General features: G+C 49.8%; 1 protein-coding gene across 10 annotated transcripts in view; it reads left to right on the top strand.

Moving 5' to 3' along the window:
• Positions 1-21,729, top strand: part of Abr (active BCR-related gene) — a 206,593-nt gene that overhangs the window by 159,800 nt on the left and 25,064 nt on the right. For 9 of the 10 annotated variants that reach the window (XR_003949222.1, XR_003949224.1, XR_003949223.1 and 6 more), the window contains 8 exons: positions 2,111-2,232; positions 4,179-4,344; positions 6,803-6,925; positions 7,289-7,364; positions 7,812-7,916; positions 8,935-9,009; positions 11,097-11,194; positions 11,541-11,672. Coding sequence is in view for 6 of the 10 variants with exons in the window: in NM_198894.2 (NP_942597.1) it covers positions 2,111-2,232; positions 4,179-4,344; positions 6,803-6,925; positions 7,289-7,364; positions 7,812-7,916; positions 8,935-9,009; positions 11,097-11,194; positions 11,541-11,672 (897 nt within the window). In the remaining 4 variants the exon portion in view is untranslated. Of the gene's footprint in view, positions 1-2,110; positions 2,233-4,178; positions 4,345-6,802; positions 6,926-7,288; positions 7,365-7,811; positions 7,917-8,934; positions 9,010-11,096; positions 11,195-11,540; positions 11,673-21,729 lie in introns of those variants that run through there. The other variant, XM_030245470.1, reaches the window with a different exon arrangement.

Genomic DNA, 21,729 nt, shown 5'->3' with positions numbered 1-21,729 from the left:
AGTTCAGGGCCCTGCATAGCTTCACAACTAGACTGAGGAATAGACAGTCGGCCAGGTCCCTTGTCCCTGCTGTCCTTGGCCACCCTGATTGGCTATAGCATGTCAGGTTCTAGGTTAAGAACTTTATGACTGGCTGGGCAGTGGTAGTGCACACCTTTAATCCCAGTACTCCAGAGGCAGAGGCAGGAGGATCTCTATAAGTTTGAGGCCAGCCTGATCTACAGAGCAAGTTCCAGGCCCAGGCTACACAGAGAAACCCTGTCTCGAAAAAACCAATTCCCTTCTCCCCCGCAAAAAGAACTTTAAGACTGTTGTCTCATAGGTCTCTATAATAACCTGTTAAAATAATCTCTGAGCCTGGCACAGGGATCCCCAGATAAAAGTGTCAAAACTAGATTCTTAACTGGACTGTCAAACTAAACACGTTGCCCCCCCACTAGAAGCTGGACTTCTGGGGACCTCATTCTTGGTACACATCCTTGCTGCGATTGGGATGATGCTCTCTGGGAGCCCCTAGGAGACATTTAGGGAACATACTTGGTGGTCCAGGGCTAGGCAACGAGCCCAACAACAGAAAGCGCTAGTACTGGACATGGTTAGTGCTGGGCATGGTTAGTGCTGGGCATGGTTAGTGCTGGGCATGGTTAGTGCTGGGCATGGTTAGTGCTGGGCATGGTTAGTGCTGGACATGGTTAGTGCTGGGCATGGTTAGTGCTGGACATGGTTAGTACTGGGCATGGTTAGTGCTGGGCATGGTTAGTGCTGGGCATGGTTAGTATTGGACATGGCTAGTACTGGACATGGTTAGTGCTGGGCATGGTTAGTACTGGACATGGTTAGTGCTGGGCATGGTTAGTACTGGACATGGTTAGTACTGGACATGGTTAGTGTTGGGCATGGTTAGTACTGGGCATGGTTAGTGCTGGGCATGGTTAGTGCTGGGCATGGTTAGTGCTGGACTTGGTTAGTGCTGGACATGGTTAGTACTGGACATGGTCTAAGCCACCCAGGCTGACGATATGTCCTCGGAAACACCTAGATGTGGCATTGCGTCTCCCCTGGGGTGGGAAGCTTCCTAATGGAAGAGTGGGAAAGCAGTGCGAGGAACTGGGGAGACGGTGACCCTCAGTGGTCAACAGACTGGCCCAGATACAGTGCCTTTAGTCTAATTGAGCTAATTAAGTAGCATTTAGGGGGAAGGCTGACTGGGTTTCTGCTCCTTTGTTTCATTTATGAGTCTTCCACGTCCACTGGGAAAGGCAGTAATGAGGGACAGGGTCTGGAGCACGGCTAATGGGGTGTGGAGCTGTCTGTACGCAGTTCCCGGCCCTGGCTTGCAGCATCCCAGAAAATGGCACTAGTTGGTTTTACTCTGAGGATATCTGAAAAAAAAATCTCTAGAAGGCATAGAGCGCTATCAGTTTCAGGTTGTCTAACTCATACCCTTTCGTCATGCTCACCCACAGACGATAGTGTATGTAGGTCACACAGTGTTTCATGCACACAGGGAAGGCTGGAATAGATGGTGACAGCTCTGGAGAAGCCCACTAGCTCTGAGGGTGGCAGGGAGGAAACGATACATGTCTCATGAGCACCAAAATGTTTCTGACTGTCCCAATCGCTATAGCTCCCCTTGGGGAAATCCCAGTGTCTTTCATCCGTAGTTGAAGAATCCACTGAGAAGGTAGCATGGGTGAGCCTGAGTGGGTTGGCTGAGCAAGACAAGCTGAAACTAGATCAAACTCTCCATTGGGAGGAGATGTGAGATTGGAGGTGTTCATGGCCAAGGATGGAGAAACCAAGCTATTCCAGAGAGTTTTTATTAATCCAGGGGACACTGCTGAGAGCTGTGGGGAAGGGTGCCCCTTCTGGCTGTCAGTCACATATGGGGTGCCCCTCCACTGTGCTATTCCACACTGAGTACTGCTTCACGAGACAGACGCCATTCTCTTAGCTGCACAGACAATAAATCTGAGATTAGAGGAGAGAGCAGCTGAGAAAGGGCTGAGTCTGGAGTCCAATCAAGACTCCCAAGCCAGTGCAGGCTGGGTCCTCAAAGCTCTCCTCCCTCTGAGCAGGTGGGGGTGTGCTCTCTCTCTCTCTCCCTCAGACTCGGCAGCTGGTGAAGGACGGCTTCCTGGTGGAAATGTCTGAGAGCTCCCGGAAGCTGCGGCATGTCTTTCTCTTCACAGATGTTCTGCTGTGTGCCAAGCTAAAGAAGACCTCAGCAGGGTGAGGATATGGGTTTGGGGTCACAGTCAGGGACAACTGGCTTGGGCAGTGTGCTTCTTCTTCTGTTTTCCCCTTTAAGAAAAAACAGGCATGTTAGCCAAGAGTGGTGCCTTATATCTGTAGGGAGGCTCACACAGTAAGGTCACAGCAAGTTTAAGGCTTCCAGGGTTACAGTTTGAGACCATACACACATATATTCAATTCAGTTTTACTGTGTAGCCTTTTCTAAAAAGAAATCATGCTGCTATTATTATTATTATTATTATTGTAATATATTACAGAAAAAAATAACCTCCCTGAACATAAGCATAAATCTTCTGCAACTATATTTCTTTCCCATTTTTTAAAATGGTTTTGTGTTTTTTCTTATAGTTGTACTAATAGAATGCCTGATTCGGGGCACTACTTTTTGTTTTTTACACTTACCTGATTATTATTTATTAGGTAGATCTCACTGTGTAGCCCTGGCTGTTCTGGAACACCCTATGTAGACCAGGCTAGCCTTGAACTCAGAGCTCTCCTGCCTCTGCCTCCTGGGTGCTAGTCGATCAGAGGTGTGTGCCACTACTTCATCCAGCTTGGGCTTTCCCCGTTCCGTGCCGTAAGCATTTTCTTATCACTGCTGCATCCTTCCAAACACTTTACTTTTCTGCATGTTATTAAGTGGACATGTCATCATTTACTCAAGTATTTTCTCCTTACTAGACAAAGTTTTTGTTAACTGCAGTTCCATGAGTATTCATTACATCTGTTTCCATTTGTTGAGATCTTCCACCACTCCAGGTGCCATGACATGTTTCAAATACATTATTTTTAATCTTCCTATCACCTTCACAAAGTGGTTGTTATTTTCCCTATTTCAAAGTTAGAAGCTAAAGAGAAGGCAAGTAAGTTGCCCAAGGTCACATGACTACTTGCAACCCCTTTTCAGTAGAGTGGATACATTCTGTCATGTATAACCTATTATATGCTAAACATGTTGCCTCAGACTATAGAGGGAGATCTTTGTCCCTAGAGTAACATAAGGGAACAGAACTGGGAACAAATCTAATCCTCAGAGGAATTGGGAGAAGAGAGGAGGTCACTGTGGGCTTCAGTTGAGGACATGACTCCCAGGAACTACCACAGAGATGCCAATAGAAAGCTGTGTACTAGGAGTGTGCTCCTGAGCTGCATCCAGGAGCCCCCAGTGTCTGCTGGGAAGGGAAGTACTGAGGGGCATGGTCTACAGCATGGCTAACAAGACGTGGGGCTCCCTGGTGTCCAGCTTTTCTTCCACAGCAGATAGTAATCATAGCACCCTTTCCCACTAGGCTGAGAGAGAGAGAGAGAGAGAGAGGGGGAGAGAGAGAGAGAGAGAGAGAGAGATGGAGTCTTGCTATGTAGCCTTGCCTGTCATGGAACTGCCTATGTAGCCCAGGCTGGCCTTGAATTTATAGAGATCCACTTGCCTCTACCTCTGCCTCTGAATGCTGGGGTTAAAGCCATGTGCCCCCAGACCCAGCTTGGGTGTAGTTCTATGACTCTCAGCCCAGGGCTTGGTATGCTCCCTATGGATTGGAATCTATAGCCCATCTCTACTCTAAAGGACAGCGATTGGGAGCCTCCCTGTGGATAGATGCAGAGATGGCAGGATGTGAGGCAAGAGATAGGGAAACATGAGCTCGGCCAGGAAGGCTTCAGTCTTGATACGCAGTGACTTGGGATATTTAAAAGTCACACTGGGGTGAAAAACTTGGCATCACTGCTGGCTGACCAAGATGTGGTTCTCAGTGTTCCTTCCACAAGTGTGTGCCTAAAGTTCCTCAAGAGAGGGAGTGTCCCTGCCTCCCGTGCGTCTCAGCAGATCCCTTCATGGGTAGTTTTTTTTTGTTTTGCTCTGGGCGAGCAGTTCTGCACTGAAGAGGCTACTCTGCCTAGCTCACCTCTCCCATGCTTGCTTACAGAAAGCATCAGCAGTATGACTGTAAGTGGTACATCCCTCTGGCTGACTTAGTGTTCCCATCCCCTGAGGAGTCAGAGGCCAGTCCCCAGGTGCACCCCTTCCCAGACCACGAGCTCGAGGACATGAAAACGAAGATCTCTGCCCTCAAGAGTGAGATCCAGAAGGAGGTAAGCCATGGCCCGGGGCGGTTTTGAACTGGGTGTCCTAAGGGAGGTGGAGAGAGGCGGGCTGCAGGCTTACAGGTGTGTTAGGGGAGGGAGGATGCAAGAATGGCAGCCCTTGCTTGTGTAAGTGCTGAGGGGGGCCGAGGACGTTAAATATGGAATGTTTCCTCAGTAACCGCGTGTATTGCACACTACAGAAAGGGGAAGCGAGAGAGGAGGAATGAGAGAGGCTCTCTTGAGAAAAAGCACACACAGGAGGCCTTGTGAGAAACTGACACGTCTAAAGGGAACTAAACAGGGAGGGGGGACCCGGGTACAGCAGTTGGCCAAAGCATGTGCTAAGAAGTAAATCAGAGTCTTGTCACACACAACGGCCACAGGTAGGTCTATGTTGGTCCACAGAGTGAATCTCTAAGCTTTTTAAAAACCTGATAGCCTGTGGGTCATATTCACAGACTTCACTGTAGAGAAATTATACAAAGTAAACTAGAAAGTTAGTATTTTAAGGAGGGGGACTCAAAATAAAAAGGGAAAGCTATTTAGAAAGTGCATAAGAAATGAAAATCAATCTCTCATTCCTCCCCCCGCCCCCCATGTATTCCCGAAAGGACTATTTTCTCTCTCCTCTGTTTCTCTGGTTTCTGTACTCTCTCTTTTACTCCCTTCTTAATCCCCCTTCTCATGTCCCAAAATAAACTTTATTTTATACTAAAAAAATAAAAATAAAAAGAAATGAAAACTATGCCTTTAATCTCAGCACTTGGGAGGCAGAGGCAGGTGGATTTTTGAGTTCGAGGCCAGCCTGGTCTACAGAGTGAGTTCCAGGACAGCCAGGGCTATACAGAGAAACCCTGTCTCGTAAAACCAAAAAAAAAAAAAAAAAAAAAAGGAAGGGAAGGAAAGAAGGGAAGGAAGGGAAGGAAGGAAGGGAGGGAGGGAGGGAAAGAAAGGAAGGAAGGAAGGAAGGAAAAGTACTACAACTCTAAGCTCATGGGATGAGGCCAAAGCGCTGTCTGAAGAGAATGTGTAGCCTTACACCTCTGTTCAAAAGCAGTGGCTTGGGGAAGGTGAGGTGTCATGGTGGGTAAAAGCACTTGCCACCAAACCTGAGGACCTGGGTTCAGTCCCCAGGCCTACACGATGGAAGAAAAAAAACCCGACTCCCTCAGTTTACCCTCTGAGCCACCTTGCTGGCTACACTGATAATGTTTAAAACTCATTTTATCTAGTCATCAATGTAATAGATGTTTACAACTTTAGTAGACAGTGCAAGAGTGATTATCAGCCACCTTACATGGTTAACAACTTGAAGTGAGTGAGTGAGTGAGTGTGTGTGTGTGTGTGTGTGTGTGTGTGTGTGTGTGTGTGTGTAACCAGAGCACATGTCCTGTCCTGTTCTGGTACTTTTTAAGCTTCACACAGAACTACACCTAGAGTTCTGGATCGTCAGATCCCCTTTAGCAGCTATTTTCTGCTCAACCGCCGAGCATGTACCTGGTATTTGGATTGTTCCTGGTTCGTTCCCTGTAGGAAGCGGGGTTTACAGTCCACATTACTTCCCTGTGTCTCTGCAGCTGTGTGCATTCAGTTAGAGCTGCTTCTGAGAAACTTGTTAGCTTCTTCCAACAGGATGTGCGAGCCACTGCCACAGAGCTGGCTGTGAGGTTTGTTAGAGTTTTGCCAGACTTACACGTTAAGGACTGGGGAGATGGCTCAGTGTTTAAAGTGCTTGCCATGCAAGTAAGAAGCCACAGGTCAGATAAAAAGGACCCATGTGAACACTGGCTGGGTGGGGTGGCCATCCTGTCATCCCAGCACTTGGAACCCCAGACCAAGTTGGCTATTGAGACTAAGCCCTGTCAGTGCACTCTAGGTTTGATTGGGAGACCCTACCTCAAAAAATAAGGTGGAAGGGGGATCAAGGGCGATTCCATCATCACCTTTGAGCCTACACACGAGCGCTCACACATATATGAACGCATGCATGCACACCACACACAGCTGGGGCTCTGTCCTGAAAGGTGTCTGACGGTTTCTAGTAGCGGTGATTGCGTGATGGGGAAGCCTTACTACCTTCCGCATGGCTGCTTGAAAGCCTCAGGACTTGTTAGGTCATTGGGGTTTCTATGGTGAAGCAGACAGGAAGTGTGTAGGACTGGGGTAGTTCCAGTACTGTTGGGGGGCGGGGCTCTGGGGGTTGGGTGGTCTAATTGTCTGGCCTGCTTGTGGGTGTCTGTAGAGGGGCCTTGGGTTAGTTGCATGTGAATGGTATGCTCGCAGGAGGGTTAGTTAGGAATTAGCTGGCTCTTGGGAGGTGCAAATCTGGGCCCTAGATACCAGTACCGCATGAACTATAGCAAATGAGAGCCTGATTAGCACACAGGAGAACGCCGTGCTTAGCACAGCTGAGTGAGATATGAACTTCGGAGGAGGGGAAACAGCCATGTCTCATCTCCTGCAGAAAGCCAACAAAGGACAGAGCCGAGCCATTGAGCGCCTCAAAAAGAAGATGTTTGAGAATGAGTTCTTACTGCTGCTCAATTCCCCAACGATCCCTTTCCGGATACACAATCGGAATGGAAAGGTCAGGAGGAGTGGGGCGGAGGGCCACCTGTTCCCTTAGCACAAGGTTGCCCACTCCCTGTGGCTTCTGGCACTGACCCATGGGAATCAGGGGCAGGGGATGGAAACCCCATTTCCCAGTCCTCAGCTACAGTCCTGGATATGCTCTTCCAGCTGTAGTAAGCTACTGCCCTCTGCTGGCCGCCATTGGCACTGCCACCGCCACTCGTTACCTGGCTTCCTAAAAAGGACAGCCCCCACCCTAACTGCCTCCTCCTTCAGTTTCTGAGGGCCTGATTGGGCTTGGATGGGGCACCTAGAGGGTGAGGGTGTGACTTTCTAGCTGTGGCCACTGCACTGAACTCTTGCTTCTCCCTCCCTCCAGAGTTACCTGTTTCTTCTGTCTTCTGACTATGAGAGGTCGGAGTGGAGAGAAGCGATTCAGAAGCTACAGAAGAAGGGTAAAGTCCTGCCTGGTTCCGTACTGCTCTGAAGGTGTTCTTGGCATCAAGGACCTTGTGTCTTTCCAAGCTTGTTACCTCCAGTGGCTCTCTTTAGCCCTCATAGTCTCCTTAAGATGCCAGGGAGGTGGCACTCTTGGGGTGTTACTCTCTGTTGAGGTCCAATTAAGCCACACAGTGAATTCATGACAGGCTATCTATGGTCCTAGGTTGGGTGTCCTTCCACTCCTTACTTCCCACTCACACACATGAGCCTCTTTGCATATATCTCTTACCTCTGACGACACCCACAGCTGTGCTCATGTGAATACCTGCAGGACTTACCCTTCGCCCAAAGAACCGACTCCAACACTAGACACTAAGCTGATTTCCTGAAGCGTCTGCAAGGATACCAGTAGGTTCTCGAACCTATAATGAAGCTCCCTCTGCTCTCGGCTTCCCCCACAGATCTCCAGGCCTTTGTCCTGAGCTCTGTGGAGCTCCAGGTGCTCACGGGATCCTGTTTCAAGCTTAGGACTGTGCACAACATTCCTGTCACCAGCAATAAAGATGGTAAGATTTGGAACTCCAGGCTGCCCAGCCAGCAGGTCCAGGTTCCCAGAGCATTCCCAGGGGTCTTCTACAGAGACCAAAGAGGCTAGGCATAGCTGCTGGTGGCTGATCTCACTGCCCAATGTGGCTGAAACTGTCCTCTTGCCAGATATACAGAGATTGTAAATGGGACATACTCTCTCCAGGGCTCAGGTTCCTTGGCCCCTATCCAGTTTGAGTAAAAAGTCTGCATTCTGGAGATGATGCTGGAACTCACCCGACCAGAACAGAAGAAGGCTGCAGGATAGGGCAAGGGCTTACCAGGGAAAGATGAGACATTAGGTAGACTAGAGAGGGATATGAGAAATCAGGCCAGCCAGGGGTTTCAGGAAAGAGATTTGGTAGGCTTTAAATGCTAAGCAAGGGAGTTTGGCAGTGGTGCCGTGATCCCAGGGGCCTAGAGAAGGCTTCTGAGCTGGAGAGCTGAGGTGAGGCTAGAGACTGGCCAGAATCAGCTCCCCTGGTATGGAATGGCATCTGCTCTGGGACCTCCTAATCTTCCTTTCTCTGCCTTCTCGATAGTGCTGGGATTACAGCATGTGCCACCATTCAGGCCATGAAAGGACTTTCGAAAGCCAGATTTCTTCAGGCTCGCCTGGGGACCTTTGTGTCCCATACAAGGCTTCCCTCAGAGCCTTGCCTTTCCTATTAGAACAAAGTGATTCAAATTAGTCTGTTTTCATTTTGAAGGATTAGGCAGAGGAGGGCAGCCTTGGAGTAAGCCGTGATCAGAGAGAGGAAGATACTGAATGCCCAGCCTAAGACATTTGTTCTATCTCCCAGTCTGAGCAGAAAGGATACCTTCTTACCTAGAGCTGCACACACTGTGGGAAAACAGTGAGCAATGGACTTGTGTCCCACTGGCCAGCAGGTGGTGCTGTGGACCACAGACCCCTGTCTGCGCTCTAGCTCCTGCCAGCCCAGGGTGGAAGAGCTGGTGAGTCTCCAACACCTCTAGCCTCCTCTTGCTCTCTTGCAGATGATGAGTCTCCAGGACTGTACGGCTTCCTTCATGTCATCGTCCACTCTGCCAAGGGCTTTAAACAGTCAGCCAGTAAGTGCCTCCTCGGGAAGAAGTTGTGTGACCACTGTCCATCTTTCATAGCAAGTCCCTGAGGTTCCACTATGCAGGACCCTCTTTCCTCAACTGCTCAGCTCTGATCTCCCCATGCTGGGGTCCTGCCAACAGGCCTGAGTTGTGAGACTTGCCTTCGAAAGCTAGAAGCCAGCTCCTCTCGGCAGGGAAGTCGCCTTCGCCATTTGTCTCCTCCAAGCCTTTCCTTTAGATCCACAGACGCCGAAACTCAAACTCAGATCTTGTGATCACTCTGTGATGCTGGGCAAGCTTTCTAACCTTTCTGAAGCTCAGCTTCCTTCTCTATAGAAAGCAGTCATGGGCCTGGAGTTCCGTTCCCAACACCCACATGGTGGGTCACAACCATCTATCTCCAGATCCAGCGCTCGCTTCTGGTCTCCACAAGCACTGGGTGCACACGTGGGGCACAGATACACATGCATGCAAAACACTCATACACATGAAATAAGTCTAAGACATCTCTCTCTTTTTTAAAAAAAAAATTCTGTTTGAGACAAAATTGAGTCTCTCAATGTAGCCCTGGTTGTCCTAGAATTTCCTTTGTAGACCAGGCTGGCTTCAAACTCACAGAGATCTGCTTACCTCTGCTCTGAGTGATGGAATTAAAGGAATACACTAGCATGCCTCAAAAAAAAAAAAAAAAATTCTGACAATCACATTTGTTTTTATTGACCTAAAAGTGGGCTTAAATATTATTGTATGCAACACATGGAGTACTGGGAGGATTCTCATTCCTTGCGCATACTGGGAAAGCACTTTACCACTGAGCAATACTCCATTTCAGTTAAATTTTTTTTTTTAAAGACAAAAAAGACACACTATGTGGCTCTTGCTGGCCTTGAACTCTCTATGTAGATCAAGCTGTTTGATCCCAAACTTACAGAGATCTACTTGCCTCTGCTTCCCAAGTGCTGGGATTAAAGGTGTATACCACCAAACCTATCTTCAATTAAACTTCTTTTTTTTTTTTAAGATTTATTTATTTATTTATCTATTTATTTATTTATTATATGTAAGCACACTGTAGTTGTCTTCAGGGAGTCAGATCTCATTATGGGTAGTTGTGAGCCACCATGTGGTTGCTGGGATTTGAACTTCGGACCTTCGGAAGAGCAGTCGGGTGCTCTTACCCACTGAGCCATCTCACCAGCCCAACTTCTTTTTTAATATTTATTTATTTTATGTATATGAGTGCACTGTAGCTGTCTTCAAACACACCAGAAGAGGGCATCAGATCTATTAGTGATGGTTGTGAGCCACCATGTGATTGCTTGGAATTAAACTCAGGACCTCTGGAAAAGCAGTCTGTGCTCCTAACCCCTGAGCTATCTCTCCAACCCTTAATTAAACTTGTTATTCTATTTCTTCTGCAATGAGTTTATAGTTTCTAACTGTTTGCCAGATGAGGAAACTGAGTCACAGAGATGTGAAATAATATAACACACAGGCTCAGAAACTCAGGGTTCCTGGCTCTGGCCCCTTCATACCAAGTTCATGCTATTAGCCCCTCAGCAGCCGTTCAGTCAGTCAGCATTGCTTCTGGAGTGAATAGGCCTCCACTTGGTGTCCCCATCATACTCGGGGTCATGGCACCTGCCATGCTATTGTGCCACTTACGCTTTGCCTCTCCTGCAGTGAGCACTTCAGAGACAGGAAGCGGGCCTCCTTCGTCCCTGGATGGTTAGGAGCTTGAAAGGGCTGCATGACACTGAATTTACAGAACACCAACAGCACACTCAGAGGAAACTCAGAGTGGCCAGGGCCGAGGCATGTTCAGGGCCTTTGCCACCTCATTACCTGCGCTGGTCTTGTGGCAGCTCCCTGTGGTCACTAATTTCTGCCTTGTACACAGGAAGCTGAGGCCCCAGGGATTTGCCCAGGCTGCATAGTCAATAGAGATGCCATAGGATCCATGTATGCTTAATGCTTAAAGCTCAGATTCTGCCCCTCAGAGCCTGTACCTCTTCCTTCCTGAGCCCTTGACCACTCCCTGCGTCCTGGCCCCTGTTCAGGCTCACTTGGTATGTCTGTCCTTCCTCCTACAGATCTTTACTGTACTCTGGAGGTGGATTCCTTTGGCTATTTTGTCAGCAAAGCCAAGACCAGGGTGTTTCGGGACACGACAGAGCCCAAGTGGGATGAGGTAAGTAGAGGAGGCTCATGTCCCAGTTTGCTCTGCAGAGGGTGACTACATCACTGGCTGGACCAGCTGTATCTCCCTAATCCTTTACTTCCACTAGTCGTCTGCCTGCAGACCAGTGTTTAGGTCAGTGAATCCTGGGGTTTCAGATAAGGTCCCGAACCCCACTCCACATAGAGGCCTCACTCCAGAAAGTACCAGTGCCCCTCTTTGTCTCGTGATGTGGCCCTCCTGGGTCCTGCCCACCCAAGCCTTGCAAAGCCAACACCCACACTTGGTGGGACGTTGGAAAGCCACAAGTCTCCCCTTCAGAAGCTCAGGGCTTGTGTTCCTTCCTGTCTCTCACCAGGAGTTTGAGATTGAGCTGGAGGGTTCACAGTCCCTGAGGATCCTGTGTTATGAGAAGTGCTACGACAAGACCAAGGTCAACAAAGACAACAATGAGATTGTGGACAAGATCATGGGCAAGGGGCAGATCCAGGTAAGGAACCAGGGTGAGACCTGGAGCTGTAGGCCAGGATTGTACAGTTAAGAAGCCTTTCTTATTCCTTGTTTGGTCTTTTCTGACTTTGGCTCAAAGCTAAGACAAGTTCCCTAAAGTTGGCTCCTTGCTGTGACCCAGCTGCCCAGAGATCCTGGGTCCCCTGGCGACCATACCTGGCCCAGGTAGACTACCGTGTTCCTGCCTTTGTTGTCATAATAACTTTCAGTCTGTTGGTGGTTTTCTATGTGATGCTATGTTGGGAAGCATCACGAGGCTGTCATAAGCAGGAAGAGATGTAGATGCTTGTAATGAGCTGTGTGTGCTATGGGTGTGAGACAGAGGGGAGTCACATGTGCCCCAGTGGTTGCCATTCTACCACAAGGGCTTAGGATCAGCAGGGCTGCCGGGCTCCAAGTTCCTGTACTGTCCTCACCTGTGATGGGAGTCACTGTCTTGGCGGTGGGGAGGGGAGGGAAAGGATATCAACAGAGTCAGAGCCTCAGTGAGTGCACGTGTTTCAGTGTTTCCTGGTGCCCAGAAGATGGAAATGAGGGAAAGGGTCTGTGTGCACTTGTATCTCTGAGGCATTGTGCCAGTTTTGAAAAATGCTGCTATCTACTTATCTTCTCGAGAAAGCTTGAGGGATAATGTTTAGCATGGAGCCATTCACACTGCTGCTTGGCGCCTTGTGTGGCTCACCCTTAAGACACAGTGTGTGCAGATTCTGTGACCATGAACTTAAGGGAGATAATGACAAGGCTGGGTGGCAGGCATGGATGCTCTGGGTCTCTTAACTTTTGACCCCAACATGCATACCAAATTCATCCTGGGCAGGGAGTGTCACTCTTTTTCTGTTTTTTAAAGATTTTTTAAAAATTTTTATTTATATGAGTACACTGTAGCTGTCCTCAGACACACTCCAGAAGATTGCATCAGAACCCATTACAGATGGTTGTGAGACACCAAGTGGCTGCTGGGAATCGAACTCAGGACCCCAGGAAGAGCAGTCAGTGTTCTCAACTGCTGAGCCATCTCTCCAGCCCCATGTGTCACTCTTTTTTAATACTAGTTTTTATTTCATGTTTATGGGGATTTTGCCAGCATGCATGTGTATTCACTGCTTGTGTGACTGGTGCCGGCGGAACCAGAGAAGGTGTTGTACCCCCTGGTATTAGAGTTAAGGATGGAGGGTGCTAGAAACAAATCCTGGGTCCTCTAAGGGTTGTAACCACTGCGTTCTTTTTTAAGATAGTGTTGATTGTTCTCTGGTGTTTTACTTGGTGCCACTGGGAGGTGTGTGGGTATCCCCATCCCCCACCTGTCTTGGGTTCAGTATCTAAATAGAGGGGTGGTACCCTCCAGTCGAGGCCCAGCCATCTGCCTCATGTTCTTAAGCACAGCTTTCCTGATGCTGAGGGACCTGTACCCTGTTCATTGGTGCTGTCACCAGGGAGACAGTGCTGCTAGGCAACCACGTGCCAGCCCTTCATTGTTTCGGAAATAAGAATGACAGAAAGCTCTCTGAATCCAATCCCTGTCACATGTCCTCTTAAGTAGCAAAACCCTCACCTCTATGGCCTTGGTCAAGGCCCAAGCAATAAGCAGGGAACAAGTTCCAGGCTGGCCTGGCCAGCCTTGGCAGACAAGCAGCCAAGCGATGTAAGAAGCTGCCACGCTGCCTGGGCCATCGATGGCTGTAAAATGTAAGAGTGACCAGGGCAGCCAGCTCTGTGAGCACTACGGCCCCCTGCCTCTCTCCACTCAGATCCCAGGGCCAGGAGTCTCCCCCTGGATGGCAGGCAGCCCGGCTCCCTCTGCCCTCACGGTGCTGCTCAGGCCCAGAGGAAATACCATAAATCATCAGCTCTTGGAGACAGGAGCAGATGGAGGTCTCGGGGGAGGGGAGGCTGCCAGGTTGTATTTGGCAAAGCCGAAAGCACATTCTGCTAAGGAAAATGTTTCTGGTTTTAGCTTCGAAGAATGTTAAATGCCTGAGAGTTGATATTAAAAGAAACACAAACGTCCCAGCTGCCAGCCGACCGACCAGGCCAGTGAGTGGGCAGCTCAGAGCCCAGGGCCTCAGGAGGCCTTTGAAGTTCTCTAGCACTCAGCCTCCTGAGCACAACCCGGGCTATGAGCCATGGATTCACCTCACCATCTCCTGGGCACTGGGGAGGGGGTGACGTGGCTCTTAAAGCCCTGCACTGTAGCTACCTCAGAGCCACTGAGACAGCCAGGCTGGATGGATAGTCTGCACTGGACAGTCCCACATGGCCAGGCCCCACGGAGCTGTAGGACAGCCTGTTTCCATAGCTGCCACATGTTTAAGGTGTCTAGAGTTCTACCTAATTCTGCAACCCAGGTTGCTGCTTCCCTTCAGCGGGTCCTGAGAGCTTGGTGGGAGAGGAGGTAGGACCTAAGGGATGCTCAATGGGGTGGGGGTGGGGGGATGCCTCTACTCAGCCCAGCCTGGGATCAGTGAGGGGACCCGGAGTCTGAGCTCTAGGCGTTTGCTTCTGTGATGGGTTGCTCTCTTGTAGCCATGATGTAGGAGCGCATCTGAAAGTGGAGGCAGGGCTGTGTGTTATAATCAGTGCAGACAAATGGTAGCACTGGTCACTGCCATGTGTGTCCAGTATTTGTGCTCTGAGAAGCTCAGACCCAAGTGCTGTCTGATGTGATCCTGATACAGCTCTGCATGGAAGGTGACCCCTTTGTCCTGCTTCACAGATGGGACACTGAGCCCAAAGTGCCTCTGCTGACAGTATGCAGGGAATGCTATGCTGTCTCCTTGGTCCTCTGTATATCTTAGGCCTTCATCAAGAAGTCTTGCAGCCCAGGTTTGAAAGGCCTTGACGTGGCTAAAGGCCTGGTGATGGAGCTGGAGTCTTGCTGTCTGGCATAACAAGAGCCTCAGATTGCCATTGGTTGGAGTAGTGTCACCTCCGGATGCAAAACACTTTAGCATAGTGTGCCTAGAAAGAGGTAGAATGCATGGAAAAGAGCCAGGCAGGTTATAAATTTGGGGAGGGGGAAATTTACAGTGCCTCTGCAGTGAATGCACATAAGTGTAGGGTACCCTATCAGATTGAAGGGCTAGTATTGTACTACAGGCTACCAGACAGCAGCACAAGATGCTAGCACAATACTGATTAAGAAGCCCTCAGCTATGGCCGCAGGGGGTCTCCACAGCATCCTGTGAGCAGGAAGGGTCACAAAGATAAGCACACCCAGGCAGTGAGAGCAAATAACCTGTCCAAGGTCCAGGTGTGAACTCAGGAGAAGCAGCACCCTAACCTAGAGCTAGTTAGCCTCTGCTGCCAACTCCAAAGCCCATTGCTAGGGTGCTCTGCAGCCCCCACTGTCCTGGGTAAGGAATGGGTAGAAACTAACAGGGAAGGTTATGTGGCTGGAGGTAGGGAGGCTTCAAGAAGGATGTGAGGCTGGGGGATCTAAGAGCGCTGGATCTTTAATTCCAAAAGCAGGGTTTGTATTGAAAAATTAGAGTCATTGTGAAGAGTCTTGACAGTCACCAGCCCTCCCATTGAATCCCACGACCCTTTATTATATAATTCTGTGCTTTTCCCCCCGCCCTTGGGTGTGTACACTATTATGTAGGCTTAATCATAGTGTGTGTTTTGTATATTTTTTCTATTTTCATGGCATTGTATCATAAACCCTGGTTTAGGCCTGTATATAGTCTTTAGATATACATTTTAAAAGCACATTATTAAGGTACTTTTAATCAGTTTATATAGTAGCAGGCATGTAATTGCTCTCTTAAGGGTCTGTTACTTTAGTGAGTGGGCAGGCTCTGGATCAGCAGAAATGAGGCAGGAGTTTGGGGGAGGGACCCTCATGTGAGCTCAGAGGAGCAGGAATGTGTAGGGAGTGGGCCAGGAAATTAAGGCATCCAGCTTGCCCTGAACAGGAGGGGCTGTGAGCCAGGCAGGTGGGAGGGAGGTAAAGGAATGAATAAAAGAAGATGGCCTACAGGGTCTAAGGCCATCCAATCCTGTCTCTTGAGGAGAAGGAGACCAAGACCACAAAGGATGAATGACAAGCCTGCCTTCACATAGGTTGCCTGTGGTTCAGGGACCTCCATCCAAAGTCGGCAAAGCTTTTGATTGGCCACTGGCTGAATAAGTAAATGACAGTACTTATAGGTAGAATGCAGACAGTGTGTGACTTCAAGGCCACTGCCTTTTGCCACTGAAATTCACTGAAACACCCTACCAGCTTGTTCCATCTCTCTTGCAGGCTTTGGAATTATCCCTTTCTTTTTGGACCCCCAGAGTCATTCCTTGTGGATTTTCTGTACAGCCACTGCACTATCTACCTCTCCCTGCTGGCTTGCCCATAGCCCAGCTTAGCTTGAAGCATCCTCCATTAGCTTGCTTTGGTTCCCTGCTCCCAGGGGGAATCCTCTATGTTTATCCTGGTCTATTTCTAACTACACCATTCCAGACTCCAGATGTGATCTCCCCAACTGTTGTCTGATTTGCATATTCCCAGGGTCCAACCAGTCAAAGCTGGCTGGGTCAGCAGGGGAAAGGCAAGCCAGGGCGATTTTATGATGGGGCCATTTAAAGAGATCAGAGCTCTTATAAATGGAGGAAGTCACAAAGGCCAGTCTCTACCTCCAGTGCCCCAATGGGCAAATCTGGCAGTATTTAGACACTTTTAAACACCCCACCCCCATACAGGTGCTCATGTAGCCCAATCTGGCCTCAGATTCTCTGTGTAGCCAAGGCTGGCTTTGAGCTCCTGATCTCTTGCATCTTGCATCTATCTCCTGAGTGTAGGATTGTAGGAATGTGCCACTGTGCCCTACTTAGCCCTCTGTCTTGTTTTACACTTATTTATTTGCTCTGTGGGGAAAGAAGGGTAGGAGTGAGTGCTCATGCCACAGCACACCTGTATAGGTCAGAGGACAACCTGTGTGGATCCATCCACACATTTTTTTGTATCCATCACCCAGGTGTAGCTTTGAAACATTTTACCTTCTTCTCCTGCAGCTTTATACTCTAACCGCCTTCTCCCCTCCCCCAGCCTCCAGCAACCACCATTCTCCTGTATTTGACTACTGACTACTTATCATAATGTCTCAGGGTTCATGCACACCCCTTTCCTTTCCTTTCCTTTCCTGGGTTCAATAATATTCCACTATTATTGGATATATCTTATCTGTGGACACTGGCATTTGCTCCACCCTTAGACTCTGACAGTTTTTTTAAGCATAGTCTTTGGAGCTAGAAATTTCCAAGTCTCCTTTCCCACCTTCACGTATGTTTTTTACTTCCAGCTGCAAAAAACAGCAGAGCCCGGCGACCCTGGGTCACAGTTAGGAGCTTAGTGTGGTTAAGCCGCCTCTGATCCGCCCCCTAGGGAGGGAGTACATCTGATCCGCCCCGCCCCTAGCCCCGCCCCCTAGAGAAGCTGGCTCCTTTCCTTTCTTTCCTCAGCTCTCCTCCCAATCCTCCCTTGGGTAGTTACTGAGTGTGCTGCTACCCAGTGACTTGAGACTGTGGAAAGAGCCCTGGGCTGTGGGTCAAAAAAATAATTCCTGGTTCCGTGGCTTCTTGGTCCCTCGGTTTCTTCACCAGTTAAGTGGGAATTGTTCCCTCTCCTCACCTCCATCTTGTAAGATGCAGGTTATGGAATCTATCCGGAGGAGCAGGTCAGAGCTCCGTGTGCACATCCGTTCATGTTTCCCTATTTTATCTGCATGTGTCTGCTTGCTGGGCACCCTGTAAGTGGCAAGCACTGAGCAGAGATCTCAAACAGGACTTGCCAATGTAGTAAAGAAACCATGAGAGGATTTGCTCCTTCTGGTCATTATTTGGGAGAGTGGCTGAGTTACTCCACCTGCTGCAGCCTCAGTTTTTTTTACCTGTGATTTGGGTTGTGATGAGAACTGAGTATGAAAGCCCATGAGGCTCAAACTTGGGGAGGGCCTTTTATTTTAAGTGGGCAGGCTCAGCTCCCTACTCCAGGAATTCTGGGTATACCTTGTGGAGAAGTCCCCTCCCGAGGGTGCTACCTGCAAGTGTCCTTTGTGTTTGAGGATCTGTTGTCCTGAGGTGACAGAGTCGGAGCAGCTGTGGTAGAGGTTCTGAGGTGGCCCTGCCCCGCACAGAGCAGCTGGCCTCTTCTCCTAGAGCTGCTCTCAGCTGGCTCAGGGCACCGTGTGAGGAGCCCTGAACAAGGGACCTTTGTCAGCTACAGGAGAGCTGCTTCTGGTCTCAATTACTGTGCAGAGTGAGAGAGCTTAGAGCGAGCCTGGGTCGGGATCCTGCTAGAACGGGAGTGAAGGCTTCCCCCAGCAGCCTCCTACCCTCCAGTGTCCCTACATAACTCTCTAATGGCCCTGTTGGTAGTTCTTGCCCCGGTAGCCTGCTTCTGACACATTGACCCATGTGACCTAAAGTCTTTCTCTGAACTCCTTCACTCTCTGTCCTGTTTGTCCTCTAGGTCTTGTTTATAAACTCAGTGACCACAGCCAGGTCCCTGTTCCCTGGTGGAGGACATGTTTTTAACTAATGGAAGTTGATAGGGGCTTGGGGGGACCTTGGTCAGTGGCCCTTCCCCCCTGATTTTTGTTTTTGCTTTTTGGTTTTTCTAGACAGGGGCTTCTCTGTTTAGCCTTGGCCATCCAAGAACTCCCTCTGTAGACCAGGCTTGCCTTGAACTCACAGAGATCTGCCTACCTCCACCTCCGAATGTTGGGATTAAAGGCACACCAGCCCTGCCGCCACCACCACCACCACCACCGCCGCCTGGCCCCTTCTTTCCCTTTTATCCCACCACCCCAGCCCTTTAAGTCTCTTCCTGGCACACATCACAGCCTCTGGTTGCTCCCTGCTCTAGAACACAGCAGTGGCCTCTCTGAAAGATGGACTCCCCTTACCTCCAGCCTGTGCCAGATATGAGTGTCCAGGGCTTGGTGTCTAGGAACGTCTGCCCCAAGTTCATGTTTTGTGGCCCTGCTGTCAGCTGCTCTCAGTGCTACTCTGGGGGTCGGGGGCTGGGGGGGGGGTTGCTTTTCTTTGCCACGGTCACCACCACTTGACAATCCTAGAGTCACCTGGGCAGAGGAGGCTATGGAACAGGCATAGGTTTGCCCATTGCCTCAGACACCATCTCCTCCAATGGTCTAGGGGACTGGGACCATTGTCCTGCCAGGGGTTCATTCTGTTTCAGCTATTGCAGGCTCTCTTCCCAGCCAGTGTCTCTGTTGCTACTTTTTCTTGTTTATCCAGGGTTTTTATTTTGTTTTGGTTGGTTTGGTTTTTGTTTGTTTGAAATAGGGTTTTTCTGTGTAACAGCCCTGGCTGTCCTAGAGCTCAACTTGTAGACCAGGCTGGCCTTGAACTCATAAAGATATCCCTGTCTCTGCCTCCCAAGTACTAGGATTAAAGATGGGTGCCACCATATGACACTTAGCTACTGTCACTCGAGGCAGGTCCTGAGGCCAGGCATGGAGAGTAGGTAGCGGCACATTTGTCTTGGGGGCAGGGCAGACCTGTGAGGGTGCAAGCCTCAGCTAGGCTGCCTCCGTTGCCCACGTGTTCCTGACTCGGGGAACCTGGACCCTACCAGTGTATCCTGGAGACAGGAAAGACAAGATACATTTGACAGGATATAGATGGGCGCCCCCTTCCTCCCTGCTCCTCTCTATTTGGGAATTCCATCTTGGCATGCAGGCTTGATGGCTCTCCTCTAGGCCCACTCTGAAGGTAGGAGACACACTGGGAAGCCAGTCCAGAAAGCATCTTGCTACCTGCTGCCATTAGGCCCTGGGAACACCCTCACAAACGCTGAGGAGAGTGCTGTCCTCTCAGCTCTGGTTCCTGGGCCCTGAGGCTCAGAGGCTCAGAGGCAGAAGGCAGGTTTGATGCCAGCAGCTGGCCTTGGACGACTCCCACCAGCTTGTCTTCTCCACCCTGGAGGAACATCAGGCGCCCGCCCTTCAGGTGGGGCTTGCACTTTGCCTTCCTAGAAATCAAAGGAGCTGATCTGAAGCCTACTCTCATCTGTTACAAAAGCTGTAAGAAAAGGACTCAGGCAAATTCCACGGAATTCTCTTGAGTTATAGCTGAGTGGGACCTGCTGCCTTCAGTGGTGATGAGGGTGTAGATGCTCTGCTTGCTGGTCGGCTAGTCCTCACACTGGGAAATGAAATACCCGCTTGCGTGCATGCTCACAGCACGTGCAGCCTGCCCGTACCTTGACTGAATTGCTGAGCTGCAGTACCTTCGGTGCAGACCCCAGAGTGATTTGGGTATCAAGATGGCCTAGAAAACACCAGTCTGCATGAGTGGATGGGCTCAGTGTTAGCTCACTGAAAGCCCCAGGGAGGTAAGCGTTTTCCCAAAGTGAAGCTAAGAGTTGAGTTCTGAATCAAATAGTCTACTTGAGAATAAAAGCCCCTAAAATTTAAAAAAAAAAAAAAAAAAAAAAAAAAAGCCGGGTGTGGTGGTGCATGCGGATTTCTGAGTTTGAGGCCAGCCTGGACTACAAAGTGAGTTCCAGGACAGCCAGGGCTATACAGAGAAACCCTGTCTGGAAAAAAGGCCCCTAATCTGGGCAGGGCATGCTGGTACTGACCTGTTATCCCAAATGCTCAGGAGACAGAGGCAAGCAGATCTCTTTGACTTTGAGGCCAGCCTGGTTTACATAGTGAGTCCCAGGCTAGCCAGAGCCTACAGAGTGAGATTCTGTATCCAAAAAGAAGGGGAAGGAAAGTTCCTAATCTCTGAAATTCCCCACCTCATCTACCCTGAGGGGGACTGAGGGCTGGTGGCTGCTGTCAAAGGAAACTGCATTTCTCTTGAGAACTATTTATTGTCTCTGCTCAACTTTGGACGGTAGACACTGGAAAGGAGATCGAGGGCTTCTGGTTCAGCCTGTAGAGCTTGGGAAGTTGCAGCAGGGATGTGCATGGCCCTGAGATAGGTGAGGACTAGAGGACAGAGCCGTGGGTCCTCTGTCCAGTCTCAGCCAGACTTACCACTCTGCTTACTTGTTTTTATCTGATTGGGAGGTCAGGAGACTGGAGTATAACATTTCATTTGATGGGCTGGAGACGGCTCAGCAGTTAGGAGCTCTTACCACTGGTGCCAAGGATCCGGATGCATTCCCGATGCTCCTGTGGTAACTCACCACTGTCTGTAGGATATCCTCTACTGTAGTGTGGCCTGGGAGGCCCCATGTGTCCAAAGCACATCTGGAGTCCTCTACCACTGACAAGGAGCAGGCAAGTGGCCCGGAGGGGTGGGGGGTGGAGGGGGTGGGGAGGTGTTATCTTTGCATGCTCCTGGCTGCTGCTGGTGTCTTGTCCTGGAGTCAGGGTAGGGTAGATGGGTATGTCGGGATGGAATAGGTGTTTTTCCCACCCTGTCCCTGGGTGGATTAGTTCTGAATGATCAAAATGTTCCCAGAGGCTCAAGCGGATTTTCCACCCTTTCCACGGTCAGATGTGCCGTGAGAAACACGAGGAGTTGCCAGGGACATGCTGTCCGTCCAGTCTTTCCACAGAACATAAGCTCTTAGACTATTTCAGCCCCTCCTGTCACCGACTGCCACTGGGAACCCTGGGACAGCCACCTGAGGTGGTGAGGCAGGGTGAAGAGGGGCTGCCAGGGAATCAGTGCTTTGGACCATCCACTATTCAAGAACCAGTGCAGGCTTCTGAGGAGACAGTGGGAGGGCATGCCACCTTGGGTGGGCTGGGTAGGTTTTTCATCTTAGCTACCATGGTGTTTTAAACTCGGACCCATCCTGGAACCTGCTCCCAACCCTTTTACCCTTGACATCTATCTGTAACTACGCATACCTGCTCAGGAACAAAGAATTGAAGTGCCAGAGCTGAAATTGCTACAACCCCTTACATGGCTGTTTGTCAGGCATAAGAAAGGCTCTCAAGGAGCTTTGGAGCCTGGGAGGGGAGCAGATTCCCTACAGAGCCCTGATTGCTTCAATTGAGTCGGGGTGGGGGAGATGGGGGGGGCGTAGCCGCTGGGGAGTGGCCTGGTTGCTGTTAGGCTGAGTT

The sequence above is a fragment of the Mus musculus genome, chromosome 11 (genome assembly GCF_000001635.26).
Source record: "Mus musculus strain C57BL/6J chromosome 11, GRCm38.p6 C57BL/6J".
Classification (NCBI taxonomy): domain Eukaryota; kingdom Metazoa; phylum Chordata; class Mammalia; order Rodentia; family Muridae; genus Mus; species Mus musculus.
This window is presented reverse-complemented; position numbering and strand designations above follow the sequence as displayed.